At 42.1% G+C, this 20,410-nt stretch overlaps 1 protein-coding gene and 1 long non-coding RNA gene across 4 annotated transcripts in view; one reads left to right on the forward strand and one right to left on the reverse strand.

The window, feature by feature from the left end:
- Positions 1 to 20,410, reverse strand: part of LOC147033361 (uncharacterized) — an 85,550-nt gene that overhangs the window by 46,800 nt on the left and 18,340 nt on the right. The window lies entirely within an intron of this gene.
- Positions 1 to 20,410, forward strand: part of LOC147033362 (uncharacterized) — a 51,265-nt gene that overhangs the window by 24,300 nt on the left and 6,555 nt on the right. For 2 of the 3 annotated variants that reach the window (XM_085854628.1, XM_085854617.1), the window contains 2 exons: positions 5,278 to 5,337; positions 18,291 to 18,402. In XM_085854628.1, coding sequence (XP_085710754.1) covers positions 5,278 to 5,337; positions 18,291 to 18,402 — 172 coding nt within the window. Of the gene's footprint in view, positions 1 to 5,277; positions 5,338 to 9,675; positions 9,734 to 18,290; positions 18,403 to 20,410 lie in introns of all 3 variants that reach the window. The other variant, XR_015051188.1, reaches the window with a different exon arrangement.

The raw sequence follows: 20,410 nt of genomic DNA on the forward strand, positions 1-20,410 counted from the left end.
CAGGACCATATTACTGCAGCTACCAGATATTGGCAGTCACAATAATGTTGAGCCAGATGCATTTTTATTTATGCGTATGCAGCCTGTCACTGCTCATTGCATCATCTTTCTGGGGGCGTAGCTGTGCTGATGCAATGCCCCCTATTACCAGTAAGCTGGTACTCATTTTGCCGACCTCGGAAGGATGACAGACTAGGTCAACCCACCTGGTGTCCATTCAACAGACCGACAGGGAATTTAACTCAAGACCCTAAGATCTTCAGTCAGCCACCTTCACCGTTAAGCCAAACACAGACTAGCCAGAGGCTTGATCTCCACAAATTGGCCTAGGCACATTGAGCATTGGATATTCTGTCCATTCTGTCAGTGGTTTGCCCAGCACCTACCCTTTACCCAAGGCCAAGGAAGTGTGTCTCCGTGGCAGAACGTAACCACATGCCGGTGGGCCTTGCATACCGGTCCTAATGGGACAAACCTATGCTGATGGTTTCTGTTGGAACCCCATTTTTGTCTTAGGTTAAAAAGAATATCTAACGCACAAGGAAGCAGGAGTGCAAATAGTTTCCATGTGCCAGACACTCGCGTCGATACATATCAGTCACCAATGCAGGATGCACTGCAGTGAGGTTGTGCATCCTGCATTTGTCCTGGATGAGAAAAGCTGTACATTATGCTACAAACAGACATTTACTCCTTACCATCCCTTGCACCACAAATAATAATGCTTTAGAGTTGTTGGTAAAGGTCTATTTTTGATCCTTTATGTTTAATTATCTTTCCAGAGTTTTGTGAAAAAAAGAAAACTGAACCAGAATACTTTGTGACTTACTTTACTTTTATCACTGCACAGTTTAAGATTAATCTATGCTATGTTTTGTGATGTGTTGGAGAAATATTCCATCTTTAATCTATCGTGCTAAAATGATTGACTGCTCGTGCGCCCTAACATCCTGCCAGAGCTGAGACTCCGCATGCGCGTTTGCCCCAAATTTGCTGTGCAAAATTATTTTTTTCATGAGGAAGGGCAACGTCACAAAAATATTCCAATTCTTAATCATTTTGAGTGAGCTGAGCTAAATATGTCCAACTTGAGTGAGCTGAGCGAGTACGGTGACAAATCGCACACACTTTACATCAAACAGAGAAGCCCTGATGTAAATCCATGCTGCACAGGTATTATTCATCAGCGTCAGCGTCTGTTTTGTGCATGCAAACAAATTCCTTACTATAACTTCCTGAGCACTGACTTTTCACGAATATTCCAATTGGAAAAGCAAGAAAATTCATCATTTTAAATTGTTCATTGTGCCTTCATTTGGCAAGTTTATTTAGATGAGTAATTTGTTGCGTAGTTACTCCATCTCTAAGCTGTTTCCAAAAAATGATGACGAAGCAATTTAAGCTATGTCATCGCCAGTTCCCAATTTGACCGGCATTTGCCACAACAATACATAAGGCCCAATAACAAATGTGACAAAGAGTTGGCCTTCACTTCGAAAGACCTGTGTTTTTCCCATTTAAATATATTTTTATTGATATATATAATATGGGCTAAACGCATGCAAGTGGTTACCACCCCTATTTTAGGGCATACCCTGACTTGAGTGGCATTTTTGAAAGTCACAAAGACTACTACTGGTCATGAAATTTGGTTCATTGCACAGACAGTGTTCCATAGGACCTTAAAATATATAGGTTCATGGGTCTATGATGTATATTACCGAATCTACAGGATTTTTATTGAATATACATGCCCAGTATTGGCCTTTTTTCTTGTTTCACCTGAAAATATGACATATATTCAACCATGCAAAAATACAACGTATAAAACATTCCATATGAAATTTCTCATCTAATCAAAAGGTTGTCACCTGCCGTCTGAGAAAATCAGCATTTGTGTCGGTCAGTGGTGGATTCGCATGATATATGCACATTCTGGCATATTTTTATTTTTTCTTGTTTTATTGCCCTTTTTGAGCCTGGGACTATGAAATCCCCTAACAAAATGACTAGTTTATCAATAACTCTTATTTACGTGTCTTAAATTATTCAACTTATTACCAATAATTATCAATGTAAAAAAATTGAGATGATCGGGTGGATACTTAATTACAGCGGTTTGACCGAACTTTCCAACCCGAATGTCTGACTGCACGTCACGTTTAAAAAAAAAAAATGCTTTTATTCTGTGCATCAGCTTATTTTCACTAAAATTTATTTACAAATGGGTCACAGTGATATAGATATAATAGTGTAAAAAAAAAAAATTGAAAACATGCATGGCTTTGGTTTAGAGTAATTTTGCATTTTTGTCTGACTGCACGTCACACTTTTTTGAATTTGATTAAAAAAATTAATTTTCTTTAAAAAAATTTTAAATATTTTTCCAGGTATTTAAAAATTATTTTATTAATTTAGAAGGCAGTTAAAACAGTTTTGGAGAACTTAGAGAGGTTTTCTTACTCCCAGAATTGATTGAATTGAAAATTTACGTCAAAGAATTTGTTCGATAAATCTTCTCTTTTAGTGCTTTTCAGCATCTGACAGTCACTGAATAGAGCAGTAATAAAAAAATAGGTATGTATTATTTCTTAATAATCCCAGAAATTGGTATTTTGATTATTAGATTAGTTGCGAGAATAAGTTACATTCTATGACCTTCATTTATTTTTCCAAAAAAGAAAAATTAGGTAATTTCATTAAACTCGCAAAACCATCAGAATAGGTACCCCTTCTTCAAAGTATCATATTTCGGTATATATATATATATATATATATATATATATATATATATATATATATATATATATATATATATATATATATATATATATATATATATATATATGTAATTAAGCTATACGGTTTTTTGTTCTGAACTCAGCTAGACTTACACTTTAAGGAAAATATCGTGAGAAGGCAATGGAACAAACTTCATTTTTTGACATTTTTGAAACAAGAGTGGTAACCACTTACATGCGCTTAGCCATGATGTGAGGTCGCTGAACTCAAACACCAATTAATTTTGAGATCCAACTTTGGCCAAAAGGCCAATTTGAGCCAAATTGGGCCAAGTTTTCTAAAATCCTCAATTTTCATCCGATTGACGTGAAATCTGAAGACCATTTGCATATGAGGTCGCTGAACGCAACCACCTATTAATTTTGAGGTCAACATAGGCCAGATTTCCAAAATCCACAATTTTCATGATAAAGCCTGTCACTTCGTCATGTGCAACAGGATTTCACGGCATCAGCTAATATGGCGATTCACAATATTGCACCTTTGCTAAAAAATATATTGTTTTCCAAGCAGCACTCCAGCAGCACACCATCAATGAATGCAATCTCTGCTTCGAAGTCAACACACCAATTAGACATAAACAATTTATTCTTCTAAATGCCACATCCACACCAACATTGATCTCATCACGACATTAACTGGAGAGTTCATAGAACACGATTCCCCAGGCAGTGTTCAGGTATATACTTCAATCTAATAAAATATTGATCTTAAAGATGGTTTTTTTTTTAAATGGAGAAGTTTAGTGTTTTTGAAGCAGTCATACACCACCCTTACACACCACCCTAAAGAACATGTCCAAGTACTGAAAAACTGGAGGTTCTTGGAAGTATTTAGAAGGCGATTTGTGTTCCCCAGTGTTCTACAATGTTCAAGTGTATAATTCAATATAAATATAAGAAAGATTTTTTTTTAATTGTATAAATCAACTTATTCCGAGTTTTACCGCCATTTTACGCAGTGCTGATTACACCACCATATCTAACACGTCATATTAGTCGTGCCTGTTGTTTGTGTCCTTTTATCAAGGCTTTATAAATAGTAAGTTTCCTGTTTGGAATGATATTTTCAATTTTGCTTGACTGCCAGGTGGGCAGAGTAATAATATTATCTTACTCCTGTCTGTGCAAGTGTGATCTGGACAAATTCAGAGACAAAGTTCTGCTAAACGGCAGATTTGTCTTCCGATCCGTGTTCAAAATATAACATTCTTTCTTAACAAGTCGTTCTCCGATCATAAACTCATGACAGACGGGTGGACAGACATGCACCAATTGCTTAACCCTGCTTTTTGCATCGCATGCGTGGGCTACCAATTACAAACGGCTTGGTTAAGTAGATCGATAAGGTAGCTTTCTGACTACTTCCATTCTGACTGATATATCATCATCAAAAACCTGGCATGTTTCAACACAAACTAGAACCGCACTCGGTATAGTGCATACCTCTGCCAGGCTGAACAGTTTACATTTTGTATCCCACGGATAGGTAGGATCTACATCCGGACCTGAACCAAAATCAAATCGACTTGTTCTCTCTTGTCACCTACCCAACTCATCCCCCGAGTTTTGTTATAACTTGTCCATAAATTTTTGAAATATCATGCCATATGTCGTTTTTGGCCCCAACTCACAATGGTGAAGAATCACTTTAAAAATTAAATAATCCTCATATCCAGATCCAGATTCGGACCTTCACTAAAATTGAATCGATTCATCCTTGTCACACACCCAACCTGTACACCAAGTTTTGTCCAAATCAGTCCACAACTTTTTCAGATATCCTGCTCCACAGACAGGGGTGAAAACGTAATCTGTCCCACCTTCGGTGGTGGAAGTTATAACCCCATTCATCATTTACTAATTGCCATTTCACCAGGTCCCTTTGTTTGTGTTTTGTCATTCAACATGCTGAGACAGAGCACCACATCTCCTGAAGTCTGCTTTAAATGATAACTATCTGTATGTTTTTCAAAATTAGTCAGCGAGTTCATACTGGTATCGAAGCTACATTACAAATTTGCACTGATTGTATCCCGATAGGAGATTGGCATCCCAAAGTGGTGTCGAGCAACAAAAATGAAAAGAGCAAAATGACATTTTCAAGCCATAATGACATACGTTCAATGGATTTTCACGCATTCTTTCTTCCCCTCCTCATCTCGCTTGCGAAAGAAGCTTCCAGATTCTGTTATCTCGTGCTTTTCTTTCTCTGCATTCAAGTGCCTGCTGTCCACCACCACTGCCTTACAGGCTCAACCATTTTGTACTTCTGCACCATTAACTGCACTCACTAAAACAATGTCATCCCTTTGCCTGCAACTCCTCTCCTCCTCATGCTATGCTGCATGCATCTTCTCTCATCCGTTTCTTTCCCGTTTAGATCACTTCATTTTATCGTTTACCACCTCTTGGCCTGCATCTTAAAAAGGTCCTGATGTTAAAGTTGTCTGAAAACACAATCTCTGTTTTTCAGGAATGGTGAAAACAAGGAATATTGAGCCTGGATCTTTGGTGTTTATGGGTCTTAAGGAAGGTATGAGATACTTCCAGTTTGCTATCCATCAACAAAAATATTTGGGGAATGGCTTATTTTTGAAGTGTATAAGGGAATATCTTTGTCGATGCCCAAGCTGTAAATGTGATGTGTATGTGCTGGGAAGCCTGTTTTAATATCCGTGCAAAAAATAAAACTCGCACAACAAATTCGTTCAAAATGGACAGCTGCTTGTCCACTCGCGTGCTGTGTCACCACCAATCTTTGTAGTACCATCTACCATCCCCGAATGAACAAGAAACGTAATAACTCTGAAAAAGGTGTAAAACGAGTCCAGAGAGCAGTTTTTAGAATCCTCAATTGTGAACAAACTGGTAGAGAGGACCAGGTACACAAACAGCTCACAGGTGGAGAAAGAAATATCGAGGAGGAGGAGGAGGAGGAAGAGGGAGGGAAAGATGGGTTGAGTGTGAGAATAGAAGCACTCAGTAGTGAGTAGTGTGCACGTGAGAAACTAATGTGACCATGGGCAATACGATCATAAAGGAATACAAGTTGTATAAATACAATTATTATCTATATATTAATACTGAAGGACCAATTTTGTGCTCCTCTTGGCGGTCGCATCACATTTTTCTCGGTACTGTGACCTGGACTGAAAGAAACTTCATACCTGGAAGAGTGCATCGCACATAGTGGCAATAGTCAACTTTCAATTCTGGAGCAGAACAAACACTTTTCGTTTTACATTCGTTTCCATGGCGACGTGTGACGTCACTGCTGAGGCGTCGAGACGTCATGGCATCATCGGTCATTCGCTGACGTCATTACGTCTGTCGTCGACAGACCGTCACCGCTGAGAGGTGTAATTCCACTCCTCGAAAATAGCGACTGCAATGTAAAGGCCCGGTCACACCTTGACGTTTTAGCCAACGTATGCCGATTTTTGAATTTTTTTTTTCTAAAACGCTGGCACACGTTGAATACGTTATGGGTAAGTTTTGATAACATTGAGAGCACGCTGAAAAACACTGCCATACGTCGTTGTACGTTGGCTTTAAACGTTGTACTTTTCGGTTGTCCTCAAATTTTTTTCATGCTTGAAATTTCACGACGTATGCCGGCGTATGACTCACACGTTCCACTACGCTGGCCACAAGTTGTATGCACGGTCTGCGATCGTTGACAGACGTCAACACATGCTACTTGTAAGTTAATCATAAGTTGAGACACGCCGAGGTAATGTTTAGCGTACCCGAAACTTATTTCTAACCTATGATTAACGTGTTGTTGGCACGTTACGCGATCGTTGCCACACAGACAGACGTTACTTTTAAGTTACTCATAGGCTGAAAGACGTCGGTATAATGGATCGTCCTTGCGTCAGCGTCCACAGCCACGGCCAGGACACTTATTTGCAGCATTCTTCAAACTTTTCTTCGGCATGACGAGGATGTTCACACTTCGATGTCTAGTTTGGCTATGATTCCAATTGTCCATCGGCAGCGTCTATTTAAAATAGTCGAGTTTGAGCGTTTTAACACGTTCAGAAGAAACGCTTCAAATTTCCAAACCCCAGCGTCAAAAAACAAAGGCGAGTGACAGCAATTTAAATCGTTCATTGTAAACAATGAAAATAGCTGAGTGGTACGGTTTAAAAGTCGTTGAGTGTAAAAAAAAATCGAATTGTTGAGCGCAAGCTTCTACTTTCAATCGTGGAGTTTGAGCGATTTAGCACGTTCAATAGAAACAATTAAAATTTCCGAGCGCCAGCGTCAAAAAACAAAGGCGAGTGACAGCAATTTAAATCGTTCATTGTAAACAATGAAAATAGCTGAGTGGTACCGTTTAAAAGTCGTTGAGTGTAAAAAAAATCCAATTGTTGAGGCAAGCGTCTACTTTCAATAGTGGAGATGCAGCCATTTAAATCGTTGAGTGGCAGCCTATGAACCTACCCGTGGACGCAAGGACGATCCATCATAACCCACACCCTCCCCCTCACACTCACCTACTACTGCCAACATGAACAAACTACTACTAATACTAATACTGATACTGATACTGTTACTGCTGACATGGACATCGACTCAAAAAGGAACTCGAAAACACTGTTGGGTTCCCCTTTTATGAGCAGCATTTTTATATACCAATTCCCAAAACCGCTGGGAACACGTCTTTATATGGCAGTTGTAAGCTAGAAACACGTAAATTTTTTTTTTTTTTTTGTCGACAGGAAGACGTCATTGGAATACGTCTATATACGTCGATGTGTGTTGGGACTACGTAAAGAATTGGTTCAAAGCACGTCAAACATAAGTTAGAAATAAGTTTCGCGTAAAAAAGACATTACCGTGACGTGTTTCGACTTATGAGTAGCTTATAAGTAGCGTTTGTGGACGTGTGTAAGCGTCCACATATCGTGTGTAAAACTTATCCCCATCGCATGCGGAACGTGTGTCATACGCCGAGTATGTCGTAAAATTTTGAACATGTTTAAAATTTCTTGACGTACTCTACTTACTACGACGTATGATAGCGTACTTTAGCGTTCTACTCACGTATACCAAACTTACTCATACCGTATTTGACGTGCCCCCAACGTTTTAGACACATTTTTCTTAGGTCGGCATACGCTGGCAAGATCGCCAAGGTGTGACCGCGATGTTGTCACTTCCATTTCTACGGCAGTTATGATTCGAATCGTTGTGCATCAGCCTTTTAATAGGCTACGCCACGACATCGTCAGCGATGCGTGCAACGCGCTATGCCTGAGTTAGACTATCGTTGGGCATCGGTTGTGTAGGCCGACAACAGGTTCAGCATTCGTTGGTATAAGTTATCTATAACACAACGAAACGTTCTGTGTCCATTACTAATATGTTATGCATACGACCAACTCGTTATGAATACGTCCGAATCGTAAAAAAAAACATCAAAAGTTCAACGTCAGCCAGCGTTTTACATACATTTTAATACGTTGCCATCGCTGGCTAAAACGTCAAGGTGTGACCGGGCCTTAAAACCCTCTTCTGCACATGCTGACAACCTCAGAATGTGAATTTGGCACAAAAAATGTAACAAGAAACATTGTATCTATATATTAATACTGAAGGACCTAGCGGTCGCGTCACATTTTTCTCGGTACTGTGACCTGTACTGAAAGAAACTTCGTACCTGTAAGAGTGCATCGCACATAGTGGCAATAGTCAACTTTCAACTCTGAAGCAGAATAAACACTTTTCGTTGAGATGGGGGCGAGGAGTGAAGAGGCGGGGGCGAGGAGTGAAGAGGCGGGGGCGGGGGATGAAGAGACGAGGGCAGGGAGTGAAGAGGCGGGGGGCAAGGTAAGCAAATTTTTGGGCAGTGGTAAGCAAATTGAAAGCGGGAGACAGGGGGGAAATGGGGTGGGGATGAGTGGGCGGGGGCTGGGGTGAATTAGGCGGGGTTGAGTGTGAGGGGTGGACAGGGGCGAGGGCAAGTGGGGCGGGGAATCAAGAGACAGGGGGCGGGGCCGAGGTAATTAAATATTTGGGTGGGGATAAGCAAATTGAAGGCGGGGGGGGTGGGAGGCGGGGGGGAATAGGGCAGGGGCGGGGACAAGCACGCCCTGTCCAGTCCATGTCCCTCGAGTGTGGTTGAGCTGGTGAGGGTGGTTGAATGAACGGAATCCGTCTGTGACGGGGTTTCGGCTAGTTATTATTATTATTATTATTATTATTATTATTATTATTATGAGGTTCCAACGATAAGAGTGAGGTGGTGTGAAGGGGCACGAGTAGAGCATCTCGATTGGATTTTGGGAGTGTAACAAATGGTTGGGTTTTTGAAAGAATCCATCCCTTTTGAGGGGTCTGCAGAATGAGAGAATTGGTTGGAGCCTGATGAGATGATGAGAAGTGTGTGTGAGACCAACCTACATGGAGTGTGTGACTAACAGACCCTGGAAGTTGACCTTCTCCTGAGAGATGCCAAAAACAGCAAATGCCTTGGAAACAACCACCAGTGGAGCAAGATAGTAAATGTACCAACTCTGAATCAGGAGCCATCATCATTTGGAACTTCCATGGAAGGTTGTGTGCATTGTAATGAGCTGTGCACTGCTTCTGGTAGGCTTGTTTCTGTAGAGAATACCAAAATGTTGGAGGTACAATGCCCACAATTATCCCAGGGAGTATCCATGAAAGGATACTGGGGTATTCACTATCTTTTCTCGATCGAGAGACAAATTGAGATTATTGGACTTTCCTGTGTTGAAAGAGACATTCCAGATAATCTTCAAGAGATTTACTCCCTCCAACTTCCTCCCCTCTTATCTTACCCCCCCCCCCAACACCCCACCTCAATGCTGTTCCTACTCCTCCCCTTCAAAATCTGCAGAGAGGAATGCTGCTGGAGTCTGCCTCCTTCAGTCATTCACATCTTCACTAATAAAAGGGTATGTGTGTGTGTATGTCCTCCATAACTCCAAAACCATAAAACCGAGCAGCCTGAAACTTTGCATGCGCACTAAGAAAACTCCAAGGAAGTGCAAGAGTGATAATTGGGTGCTTGGGTTAATTAAAACACCCCTTCTGAAGATAATTAATGGCCTTATTTAATTATATCCTTCATCAGGCGATCCTCGGCCTCCTCGCTGTCTGAGGTCTTAAGGGGTTTCCTGGGTAACCTCGCTGAGGTCTGAAGCCATCATGTTTTTGGCCTGCTCAACCATGCATTGATTTGGGATGGGCCGCAACGATTTCTTAACGATAAAGAGATGTAAGCTCCAGATTTTAAAGTGTCAGCAGTTCCGACTCTGAAAAAAGTGTTGATTTGTCCAATTCGCACATTGCACGGGCGTTTCCGGGTACGTCGTCGTATCGACGGCAATTGGTAATGGCTTCCCAAGCCAGGCATTCTGTTGGAGTGCTTGAGTGCTTAAGCCACTTACTGAGCTGCACAGTACAGTTCGTGTCCTGATCGGGATGTGCAGTCGACAGTTACTCCAAGGTTGAGGGATGTTGACAGCACACACGGACGTGGTACATATGGGTAGATTTGTAGTGCTGCAGAATGGTGCCACATAACAGACCAATTGTGCATTTTGGGTGAAGAGCACGAAAATTGGCACAGATGTAGCTTTTAATGTGCTGAACATTTCTCGATATGGGGCCATTTCAGTTTCTATCCAAAATGGCCGCCACTGAGTAAAAAAACTGCTTTCTGACTTGTTTATAATATTCAAATGTACTAATTTCATATTGTTCATGCTCTTTAACCGTGATATTGCATAGTTAGTTTCTATACTGATGTTTGCATATTTCCACAATGCAACAATTAAATTTTTTTTTTTTTAATTGTTAGTTATATATAGAAACAGCAATCTACCTCTAGGCACAAAATGATGCTTAATATTGCTTAATCATGTTATTGACGCTCACAGTCTCCGTGACACTTGCAGTATGTTGTACATGCCATCTCTGCCTTCACACACTTGCACTGGCGCAGGCATCCTCTTTCCACTTTGCAGCCGCGCTTAAGAAGTTCTTTTCACGATTTGGATGCTTCAGGCAGGGTTGTCCACAGAGGTTCCCTCAACTGCGAGGCCCCTTTAAACCATCCCCAGCCAGCGGGATCTGGTAACTCTGGATCTCGCAGTAATGCCTGCCCCCAGCAATGCCCTGCCTGATATGCTGCCCACTTTGTGTGTTGACACAGTGCAGCTGAAGTAGGTGGAATGAACTCAATGGATCTCCCCTTTTGAGTAAATAACTCTCTTCGGGCATCGTCAACACTGTTACAGCAGCTTGTCCGGTCATACATGATGACAACAAACCGTTCAATTGTTTACATTTGTTCTTTCAATGTCTCGTCTGAAGGAGGTACTCTACCAAGAGTCGCAAAGACTTCTACGACATCTGTGAAAACCTTCATTGTGTTCCATGCTGTTTTCTTTCCTCGGTTCAGAAAGAATGATGTCTGATCACAACCGGTGAAGGTGTGGAACATGAGCAGAGACAAAGATTTATCTGGACCTAGGGTATGGGCAATGGTGTGTGCTGGTATGAGTCTGCAATTCTTTCCTGTGCCAAATAATACCCATATTTCACTCAGGTTCGTTTGGTTGAACAATGCTATTGCCAAGACGAGCACCTCAGTGTCCACAGTACGCAACATGACTTTCTGGTATCCATTCGCAGCAGCGTCTGCTGCATGGAGTAGTAGCCTCGTGTCGGCTTCTTCATGTGCACATGGAGAAAGGCGACTGATGTCTTCTCTTGGGGAATTCAGCAATATCGATTTGCCAAACGTAGAGATGACCTTCTTTTCAGTTTGGATTGTCACCGATTGTTGCGCCAAGAATGCAAAGACTTCTTCCCAGTTTCCTGGGATCTTGCTATTTGGTTGAACACGTCTTTGTGTACCTGTTCCTCGCTTCTTCCTCGTCATTGCTTTGAAACTATTTGGAATATATTCATCCCAGACAATGTCTACTCTGCTGGCTTTCGTAAGCTGGGTCTGAATATAGGGCAGGAAAATGCACTTGGAGTATTCATGGAAGGGTTTTGGCAGGGCCTGGTTTCAACATGTTAATGATAGCGGCGCCATCTAGGAGAATGACATCAACCTCAGGAACCTGTTCCGGTTGAGTAGGGTAAGTTTCCTCAAAGCACTTGACTCGGCCAGCCTTTGTCCCTGACCGCAACTCTCCAAATTTGGACAATGATGGTGGATAACATTGATTTTCATGGCAAAAGAACTCCTCAACGTCTCCATCACGGACTTGACAGGACACATACAACTGTGAGAAGAGGGCACATGTTTTCTTCAGCGATGTAATCTGCTGCTGATCATTGGACTTCAATTTAGACTGAGGGCAGCTGAACAATGGCAATTTGTTTCTCTTCGGTGGGCTGAACAGAGACTTGGATCTGTCGCCCAGGCGCTCCTTTACAAAGGTAGGATACTGCTCCTTTCTAAGCGTTTGTATGTAGCGAACTGTCATCACTACTTCGTCTCCTACAATATCTCTTGTGTCAAGAACCAACAGATCACTGGTTTGTTCTTTAAATGGGTTAGCCATTTCCTGGATTGTATGACAGAGAGAATGCACTTGTTTGGCAAGTGTGCTCTGCACAGACTTCACTTGTTCATGGTGTTTGATATCCGGCCCCTTGCTCTGTTTCTCCCTGATGCTTTCTACAGAGTCGTTAAATTATCCGATCACTCGTGCCATTTCTGGCCCCGCCACCATCCACCGCATTAGTTGTGATATGCTTTCTGTAAATCCTATAGCCCCTCCGTCGCCTTTCACGATACAATTATTTTGCTCGTGAGCTTGATCAATGGCTATGGAAGAAAATGACCGGTGGGTCTTCTTTACGACAAAGTTGCCACTTTGAAACTGTGCTGCGACGTCAGGGTGCATACTCCCAAGATTAATCATGTCACGCAAATTAACTGGTAGCCGACGGCTGTAGTGCAGGTGATCAAGGGCGAAGAACCAGGGCATAAGCTGATCCAGAGCTTCAGTGTACAGCTTCAAGTTGCCCTCTCGAAGAGATCTTACAGAGCTCAAAATAGTCAGCTCAAATTCCAATGTTGTAGACCAGTAATTAAACTGTTGACTTTCAGCTATACACTTCAAATGCTTGTGGAATTTCATCAGCCGCCAAGCTCTTGCCATATTCGTCATTTGCTCTGTGCATCAGGATGGATTGACTACTAACCGTAATCTGATGGGCATGTCTTGTCCTTGTCAAGTGGGATGCCTTGAGGAAAGAGTCAGCTGTGCCTGGAGAAGCTACACCAGCCTCTGCTGAAGCACTGGTCCATCCACTTTCATCTAGCCAATCACCGATGGTTTTGAATGCAGCCATTTCTAATATGAAGCCCCCCAAACACTACTACAATCTTGCCTTCTCCATAAGTTGTTGACCACTTCCATTGGATCTGCTTTGCGAGTGCAAACAATGGCTGGTCAAAAGCAATGACAGGAGTCTGACCAGGATTTAGAAATTCAATATTCTGCTTGATTATATTCATCGCGTGACGTATCATAGCAGGAGAATTTGATTTCTCTGTGAAGAGTGGAAGCAGCGAGCTGATATCTGTTGGGTTTCCTGAATCGTTTTCAATGTTGCTGGCATGAAATGCTGCCCAGGAGACCTCCATATCTTGCGCAGTGTTATCATGAGACTCAACTATGTCTTTCACATGACCGAGCCACCTATAAAGCAACAAGAAATAATCATATAGGCACAAACCGTGCGACAGTTCAGTGTTCCCATTCACAATAATCGACTCGTATTCGAAATATAAATAAATATGTGTTGGCAGATGCACAATAAGCGAGGTCCTACTACTAGAACATATTGAACTCACCTGGCATTGTCCTGCGGTGCTGCATACATTCCTTCATATGAAGCAGGTGGAAGAACCGAAACTTCTGCTACTGTTGGTTCTTTTGTATGTAGGGAAGCCGGTGGTATGCTGGTGTATTCCTCTGGCAATTCTGATAAGGTCTTCTCTTTAGACTCACGTTGCCGGAGGATCTCTGTGTCTCTCTCTACTCCATGGACATCGTTGTTCGGGTGCTGAAAGAGGGATATTCCTGTGCCATGATATGCCCCTTGAGCGGTCGTGGAAGTAGGATTGTGGTCTATGTTATCAACTGCACTTGTGGTGAATAGACCATGGCGTAAGTTTGCAGGACAAACAACATGTTCTGCTTCGTATCTTGCACAAACTTCATTACCCAAATCCTTTGAAATTGTAAGTACTCTGTCATGTGATACGGAGAGCCCAAGGTCATACATTCTGTGAATTAACTCGCGCTTTCTTGTCCTGGCATGGATGAGGAGTCCGACGTAAATAGGCAGGGGTGTCTCATGATCCACACTGTGGTAGTGAGAGGTGGATCCTTCACGACATCGAATTGACATTTTGGCGTATAAGCTGCGAGACAGTTGGTGTCACCTGGCTATCGGTGGCATTGCTTGATTGCTGCACTATGTCTGATCCACCCATTATCATCCCAACGAGGGTCGTCAGAGACTTAGAAACTGATTGGTGCTGACACTCCTTGGAGAATTTCCCCATAAATACAGACTTTTCAAGCTTCAGAATGTCCTTAACGAACGATTTCAGCTGCCTTTGCCAACACGATAGCCTCCTCGTCGAAGTCACTTTCAAATGTCCTCTTTAGTGCCAGTCCGATGTCATCCTGAAAAGCAAGAAGAACGTTCCCGCCTTGCTTGTGGGCTTGTAAGTCTGGTATGTTGGCTCATATTCGTTCTTTCAGTCTGGTCGAGTGTTCTCGAGTAGATGTGTCTGCTCCCAGGTCATTTAGTCTTGAAGTGTACATCTGATTTAAATCTGCTAGTTTGAACACCGGTGCTACTGTACATCATTCTCCATGCTTTCTGCACGACAGTCTTCAATATACGAAGGCAGCTCCGCCAGGACAATGCCGTGCAGTTGTTTATCAGAAGAACTTTCTCCACTGTCAGAGCAATTCACCGACTCTGCTTTCTTGTAGTGTTTTTAAGCAATTGCTGTGCTACATTGCATCTTGGGACATCATATCTCCAGCGCTCAATTTGGCAACCAACATATGGTCTCGCACAATTTCTGCACATCGCCGAACATTTCTGTCTGGTTTCTTCATCGATGCCTTATGGAGTTTATCTGATTTTTCACCACAAAAGAAGCAAGTGTCTTGCGATGTTTGGGCTGCACCACCACCACTGCTGTAGCGAGTGACTTTCTTTTTTGGCGAGTCACTGTTGGTTTCACACTCGTCTCTTTTCCTGTTTTCTACCCGTTGAAGTTTGGTATTGTTGTACTTATCCTTGCATTTTTTTGTGCCATTTAGCTGCATTCGACTTTCGAGTTGGAGCAATTCCTGTTCCATTGTCTAACCTTGATAAGTTTATATTATCTGGAAGACTCTGAAGCTCTTTAAATCTTATCAAATTACCTGCAAGATTATCATAAAGTGTACCAATGTCAATATCAGTCCTCTTTAAATCAGCTGGGCATCGCAGTGGTTCTTTTGATGTCCCTTGACACAAAATGCATTTTATCCAATCTCTCGGCGAAGATGATTTAGATGTTGAAGGAGTTTCTGGATGTTGTATGGGGTCTAAAATCTTGAAGGATTTAGCCATTGTTGGTTTTTTTTGATTACTACACCACCACCACAGCTTCGACAACTAACCACAGCATGCACTGTGATATGGAGATACTAATATGAAGGATGAATGAATGGATGAATGCGTGCAATATACACAGATCAACTGGAAGAACATTAACTGTGATGCATGGTACAATTACCACATTACAGGTTCATATGTTTGTCACCATTTTATCATGCAGCAGCCATTTTGAATTTGAAAGCCATCTTGGTTAAGAAATGAAGAACATGTGAAATGTAAGGTAAAAGTTAGTGACATTTCACATTTCTGGTCAATTTTCCAACCAATCATAGGAAATATGTTCATCTATATGGTTGTATCGGTAATTTCGCCCATGGCGGCGGCCATTTTGAAAATGACCGCCATCTTGGAAAAAATTCAGTTGGCCCCATATCTCGTATTGTTCAGTAGGTAAAACTCTACAACTGTGCAAAGTTTCATGCTTTTCACCAAAAGTGCACAATACTTCCACCATTCTGCAGCACTATTAGATCTGTACGGACTCTCCAAGGGTGTGTGGACATGCCAGGCCTGTTACCGGCCCCCGTATTTGGTGGTGGCAAAGTTTCATCCCGTATATTATGGAGGTTCTTTCAGGTTTCCCTTTGTCCTCACACCTGTTTCTAAAACATTTGGTTGTCGGATTTTCTTTACAAAGGTTATTTGTTTCTCTTTGTGAGTTTGAAAGCAAAATATATTTGATCACGCCCGATTTCTGAACCGTTTGCCGTGTGAACGTATTTTCTAAATTACCGAGATAATTTTTTTTCCACTCTTCACACGCAACTGTTTATAAAGATTAATGTTTGTGAACATATCCTTGAAACATCTATAAAAATGTAACATTGTTTTTCGGTGAAATCTACTCAAGGTTTCTGGGGTGTATACAGTACATACTGTAATCACAATTCCCGAAAAATTGTCGATATCTTGTGTGCGTGCGTGCGTGCGTGTAGTTGATTGGTATCTCCATATCATCACCCTCATAACAAAAGTGCCAAAGTCATTTTTTTCCAGTTTTTGAGATTTTCTGCCTAAATCATCTATAGCCATGACGTAATCATAACGAGTAACAAGATTTGTGTTTCATTTAGCTTCCATTAACAACTCTGTGCACAAGAAATAGTGACTAAATATTCGTTGATGAAGAATTGCAGTTTTTTTGTGTTTTTCTCAAAACTGAAAAAATGACTAAGGCATTTTTATTATGAGGGTAACGATGTGGAACGATAACGATTATTATGAGGGTAACAGGTTTCAGGATGTGGAATGGAGTCCTCCCCAGGGTGGGCTCAAAGCATCCACCTTCATCTCAGTAAGGGGTCACGATTCATGGACCAAGCTGTGAAGTTTTCTGTTCTCAAAGTTTTTTGTGCCGAGGGGTCTCTTCAGGATCGTCTCTGAGCCCCGGACAGCTTCCTACTGTAGTTAGTTTGTAATAATATTCCCAGGGACGGTTTATAGCACACCTGTAAATAGTTCCAACTTCTTCTCAAAAACTACACATACGATTCCAATGAAATTTGACCACAACCTTCATCACCTGTGATGACATTAAAATAAAAAGGGGGTCTGAAGGTTTCTACAGTGGGAGCTTACGTGGGGGGGGGGGGGAGTGGGTTACCTGCCGAAAGAGGTATTTGCTTTTTTTCTCAAACGATACAATTCCGATGAAACTGCACGACAACCTTCATCACCCATGACCTACCAAAGTTTGTTCACGACATAAAAAAAAATGGGGTCAAAGGGGTTCTACTGGGGGGGGGGGTTCCCCCCAAAATATGTATTTGCTTTCTTTTCTGAAACCACACACACAATTTCGATGAAACTTGACCACAACCTTTATCACCCGTGATGTACCAAGGTTTGTTCATGGCATAAAAAAACATCCATAGGTATTTACTTTGTTCTCCGTTATATATTTTGTGGGTCATCCATGCCAACCAGTGGTTGCCTGATTATAATCTTATCCAGCCACTACCAGGTGAGCACCCAGGGGTACTACACCTATGTTTAATATCTCTGTGAGGTTATTTGTCATCATTCCTGTAGGTCCAGCAATCACTGGCACAATTTTGGCATTCTTCAGCTTCCAGGATCTCCTCACTTCATTCATGAGGTCTTGGTGTTTGGTCATTTTCTTGATTTCTGTATCGTTTAGTCCAAAATCACTGCTATTAACACCTCAATCAGCAATGCCTTCTTCTCTTTTTTTTTTTGTACCTAAGTTTGATATCTGGTCGCAACGCTTTGTTTTCAATGTTCACGCTCTCCTCTCTTCCTCTCTCTCCCTTCCCTCCCTCCTCTCACAGCCCCCCTCCTTAATCCCCCCCATCAGCGAAGCGATGGGTTGTCTTTGCTAGTTATCAATATGACAGGCCACGTGTGGAACAAAGGATTCAACAGGGTGAAGTTGTCAGCATAATGGCACAGATAATTTCACATAAAAACAAAAAGATCATTGGTGTCAACCCAAAATAATAGACCACAGCACATCGGCTGCAGAGGGTAAAGCACAATAATTAATGCGATCCGAAGAACCCGTTACTACTCGTAGGTCTTATTCAAGAACCATTTTGAGCTCACCATCTACTGTTTCATGTTTATTCAATCATGCTTCTTCCAAACATCATTTCTAGTCTGAATTTCTTGTTTTTATTGATATTTGTGTTAAGCCACAACGTTGACCATCTCCATTGTTGCAGACCTCAAGTCTTATCTCTTATCCAACTTTCCGATCTCTGAATCGGTGATTTGGTCTCCACCCTGGCCAGTCCACTAAGGACTTGTTTTTTGTTTTTCTTTTCTTTACAGGAGCGAGGCTCATGAAGAAGCAAGATAGAGCTGGCCGTGTGACAAGCACCAAGGAAACTAATGAACAGAAAAAGAGGAGATGGAGGAGGCCAAGAAACACTGAAAATAGCAAGTAAGATGGTTTGTTTAGAAAAGGTTAATTCAGGTAATAAAAATCATGGGTTAGAATTGTGGATGACAAGAGATGCTGGTGCACTGCTTGCTTGAAGGGGTTAGTGAGGTTAGTATGACCAAAAGAGCCTCTAGAAGTTGGTTCTATAGATGGGAGAAGCAAGGAATGAAAGAGTTGAGGTGTGCAGTCAGCATGGATTTTGGAAGTTTAACCAGGAGGGGGTTACTGGAAGAATGCACGCATCCTGGTGTCGATAGGGTCAGAGGACAGAGAGAGAGAGATGGAGATGGAGATGGAGATGGAGATGGAGATGGAGATCAGAGAATAAATGGTAGAAAACATACCCCAAATTGCCTGTGATGTGAAAGCCACCGACCCTGTAGTTTAGCCTCATCACGGGAGAGTTATGAGAATTATTCTCAAACAACATGCCAGAGCCATCCTTTCTGGACATTTATATCCTGCTTGGCACCGCACCCAGCCTTGCTTTCTCAGCTGTTATCCAATGGTTTTGCCAGGTCATTTGTTTGTTTGTTTGTTTGAAAGTATCATTTAATTTTGCCAAAATGCTGAACTATTTCTGCGTATCTGTTGACTGAGTGGACATCGGCAAACACAGGATTTGACAGTACTGTCTTGTGTAGCTGATAATTGTTTATTTTTTTTTTTAAACCTTTTCACACTTATTCACAGTCAGTAAGTTGTGCCCAAGTTTATTAAGACAAAATTATCTGCTCATAAACAAAGGATGGCACAAAACACGATGCAGAAACAAGTTCACAAAAATGAAAAGCACGATTAGTAAGTAACCACAAATTAAATGCAAGACCACAAACACCGTACGGAATGGCCAAGAGAAATTACTTATTGTTATCTACCGACTTCAGAACCTTGAGGAAGGAAGGGGAGCCTCTTGGAAAAAATATGGACGGACAAAGGGGGAAAAATAAAGCAATAAAATATGTCGGGGCAGTGAGCAGCTGCAATTCTGGCCAGTCCCAGAAGGACGTCAGGCCACAGAGCCCACAATATGGATCCTCATACCTCAACACCAGTCGCTCTGCTTCTCCAGCATCAGTGTCTAAATTGTGCTTGAGTCAAATTTCCTTTCTTGGCTCCTCATCTTGGACATTGTCACCAAACACGGATGGTGATGATGTCGACACTTATTCCAATAATCTTCTCCAATGATGACTTTAATGACTCAACTCGATGATGGCCTCAACAATGATGACCAACGACCTCTACAACCACCACCACCATCAACAACATTGAAAACCTTGAATGACCTCGACCGTTCTCTCTTCATGTGTTGATTTTTAGATCTCTGAAAGATCTAGAAAGATGCGGACAGTTGTCAAAAGTTTGAGAGGTAAGAGGTGGGGGAATGCGGTCAAAATTTTTGGAGTCGGGAGGAAAATGGAAGCACAAAATGCTTCTCATCAGGTGTGATCGAGTGGATATTCCTTGAGAATCACATCCGATTCAAACTGCCTCTTGTGGTGCACGCACTGATGGACAGTAAAGATCCCACAATATCTCTCATAAAGAGTCGGCCTTTGGAAGGGAACACAAAGCCAGTTGCCCTGCCTGTAAGCATGTAAGTGGATGTTTGTCATGTCTGAGGGTCGGTTAACGCAGTATGCCTTAGCGCCATGACCTTTTGTCCCAGGAAATGGCAAACGGTCTCTTACTGCACTGCATCTTACTGCACGGCCCCAATAAAAAAACAGTCTTCCAGTCTTCTTCCAGGCTCTACAGCGTATTTCGCTGCCTTGGCTCGCACACATTGGCCAGACAGATCGTGAGGATCCTGCTCCCCACACACTCAACCCTCGCACTCCTCTCACAAACTCCTCCGCAGCCCACACACTCAAACTGTCCTCTGTCCCCCACACATTAAAACCTTCTCCCTCACTCCACCCTCCCAAAGCCTCTGCTTGTCCCTGCTTTGCCCTCCCCCCACCCAAACCCACTTCACTCAGGCAAACTGGCAGGGAATATAAGT

Source organism: Eptatretus burgeri, chromosome 2, assembly GCF_056783735.1.
Source record: "Eptatretus burgeri isolate ZD-2024b chromosome 2, Ebu_testis_v1, whole genome shotgun sequence".
NCBI classification, from domain to species: Eukaryota; Metazoa; Chordata; class Myxini; order Myxiniformes; family Myxinidae; genus Eptatretus; species Eptatretus burgeri.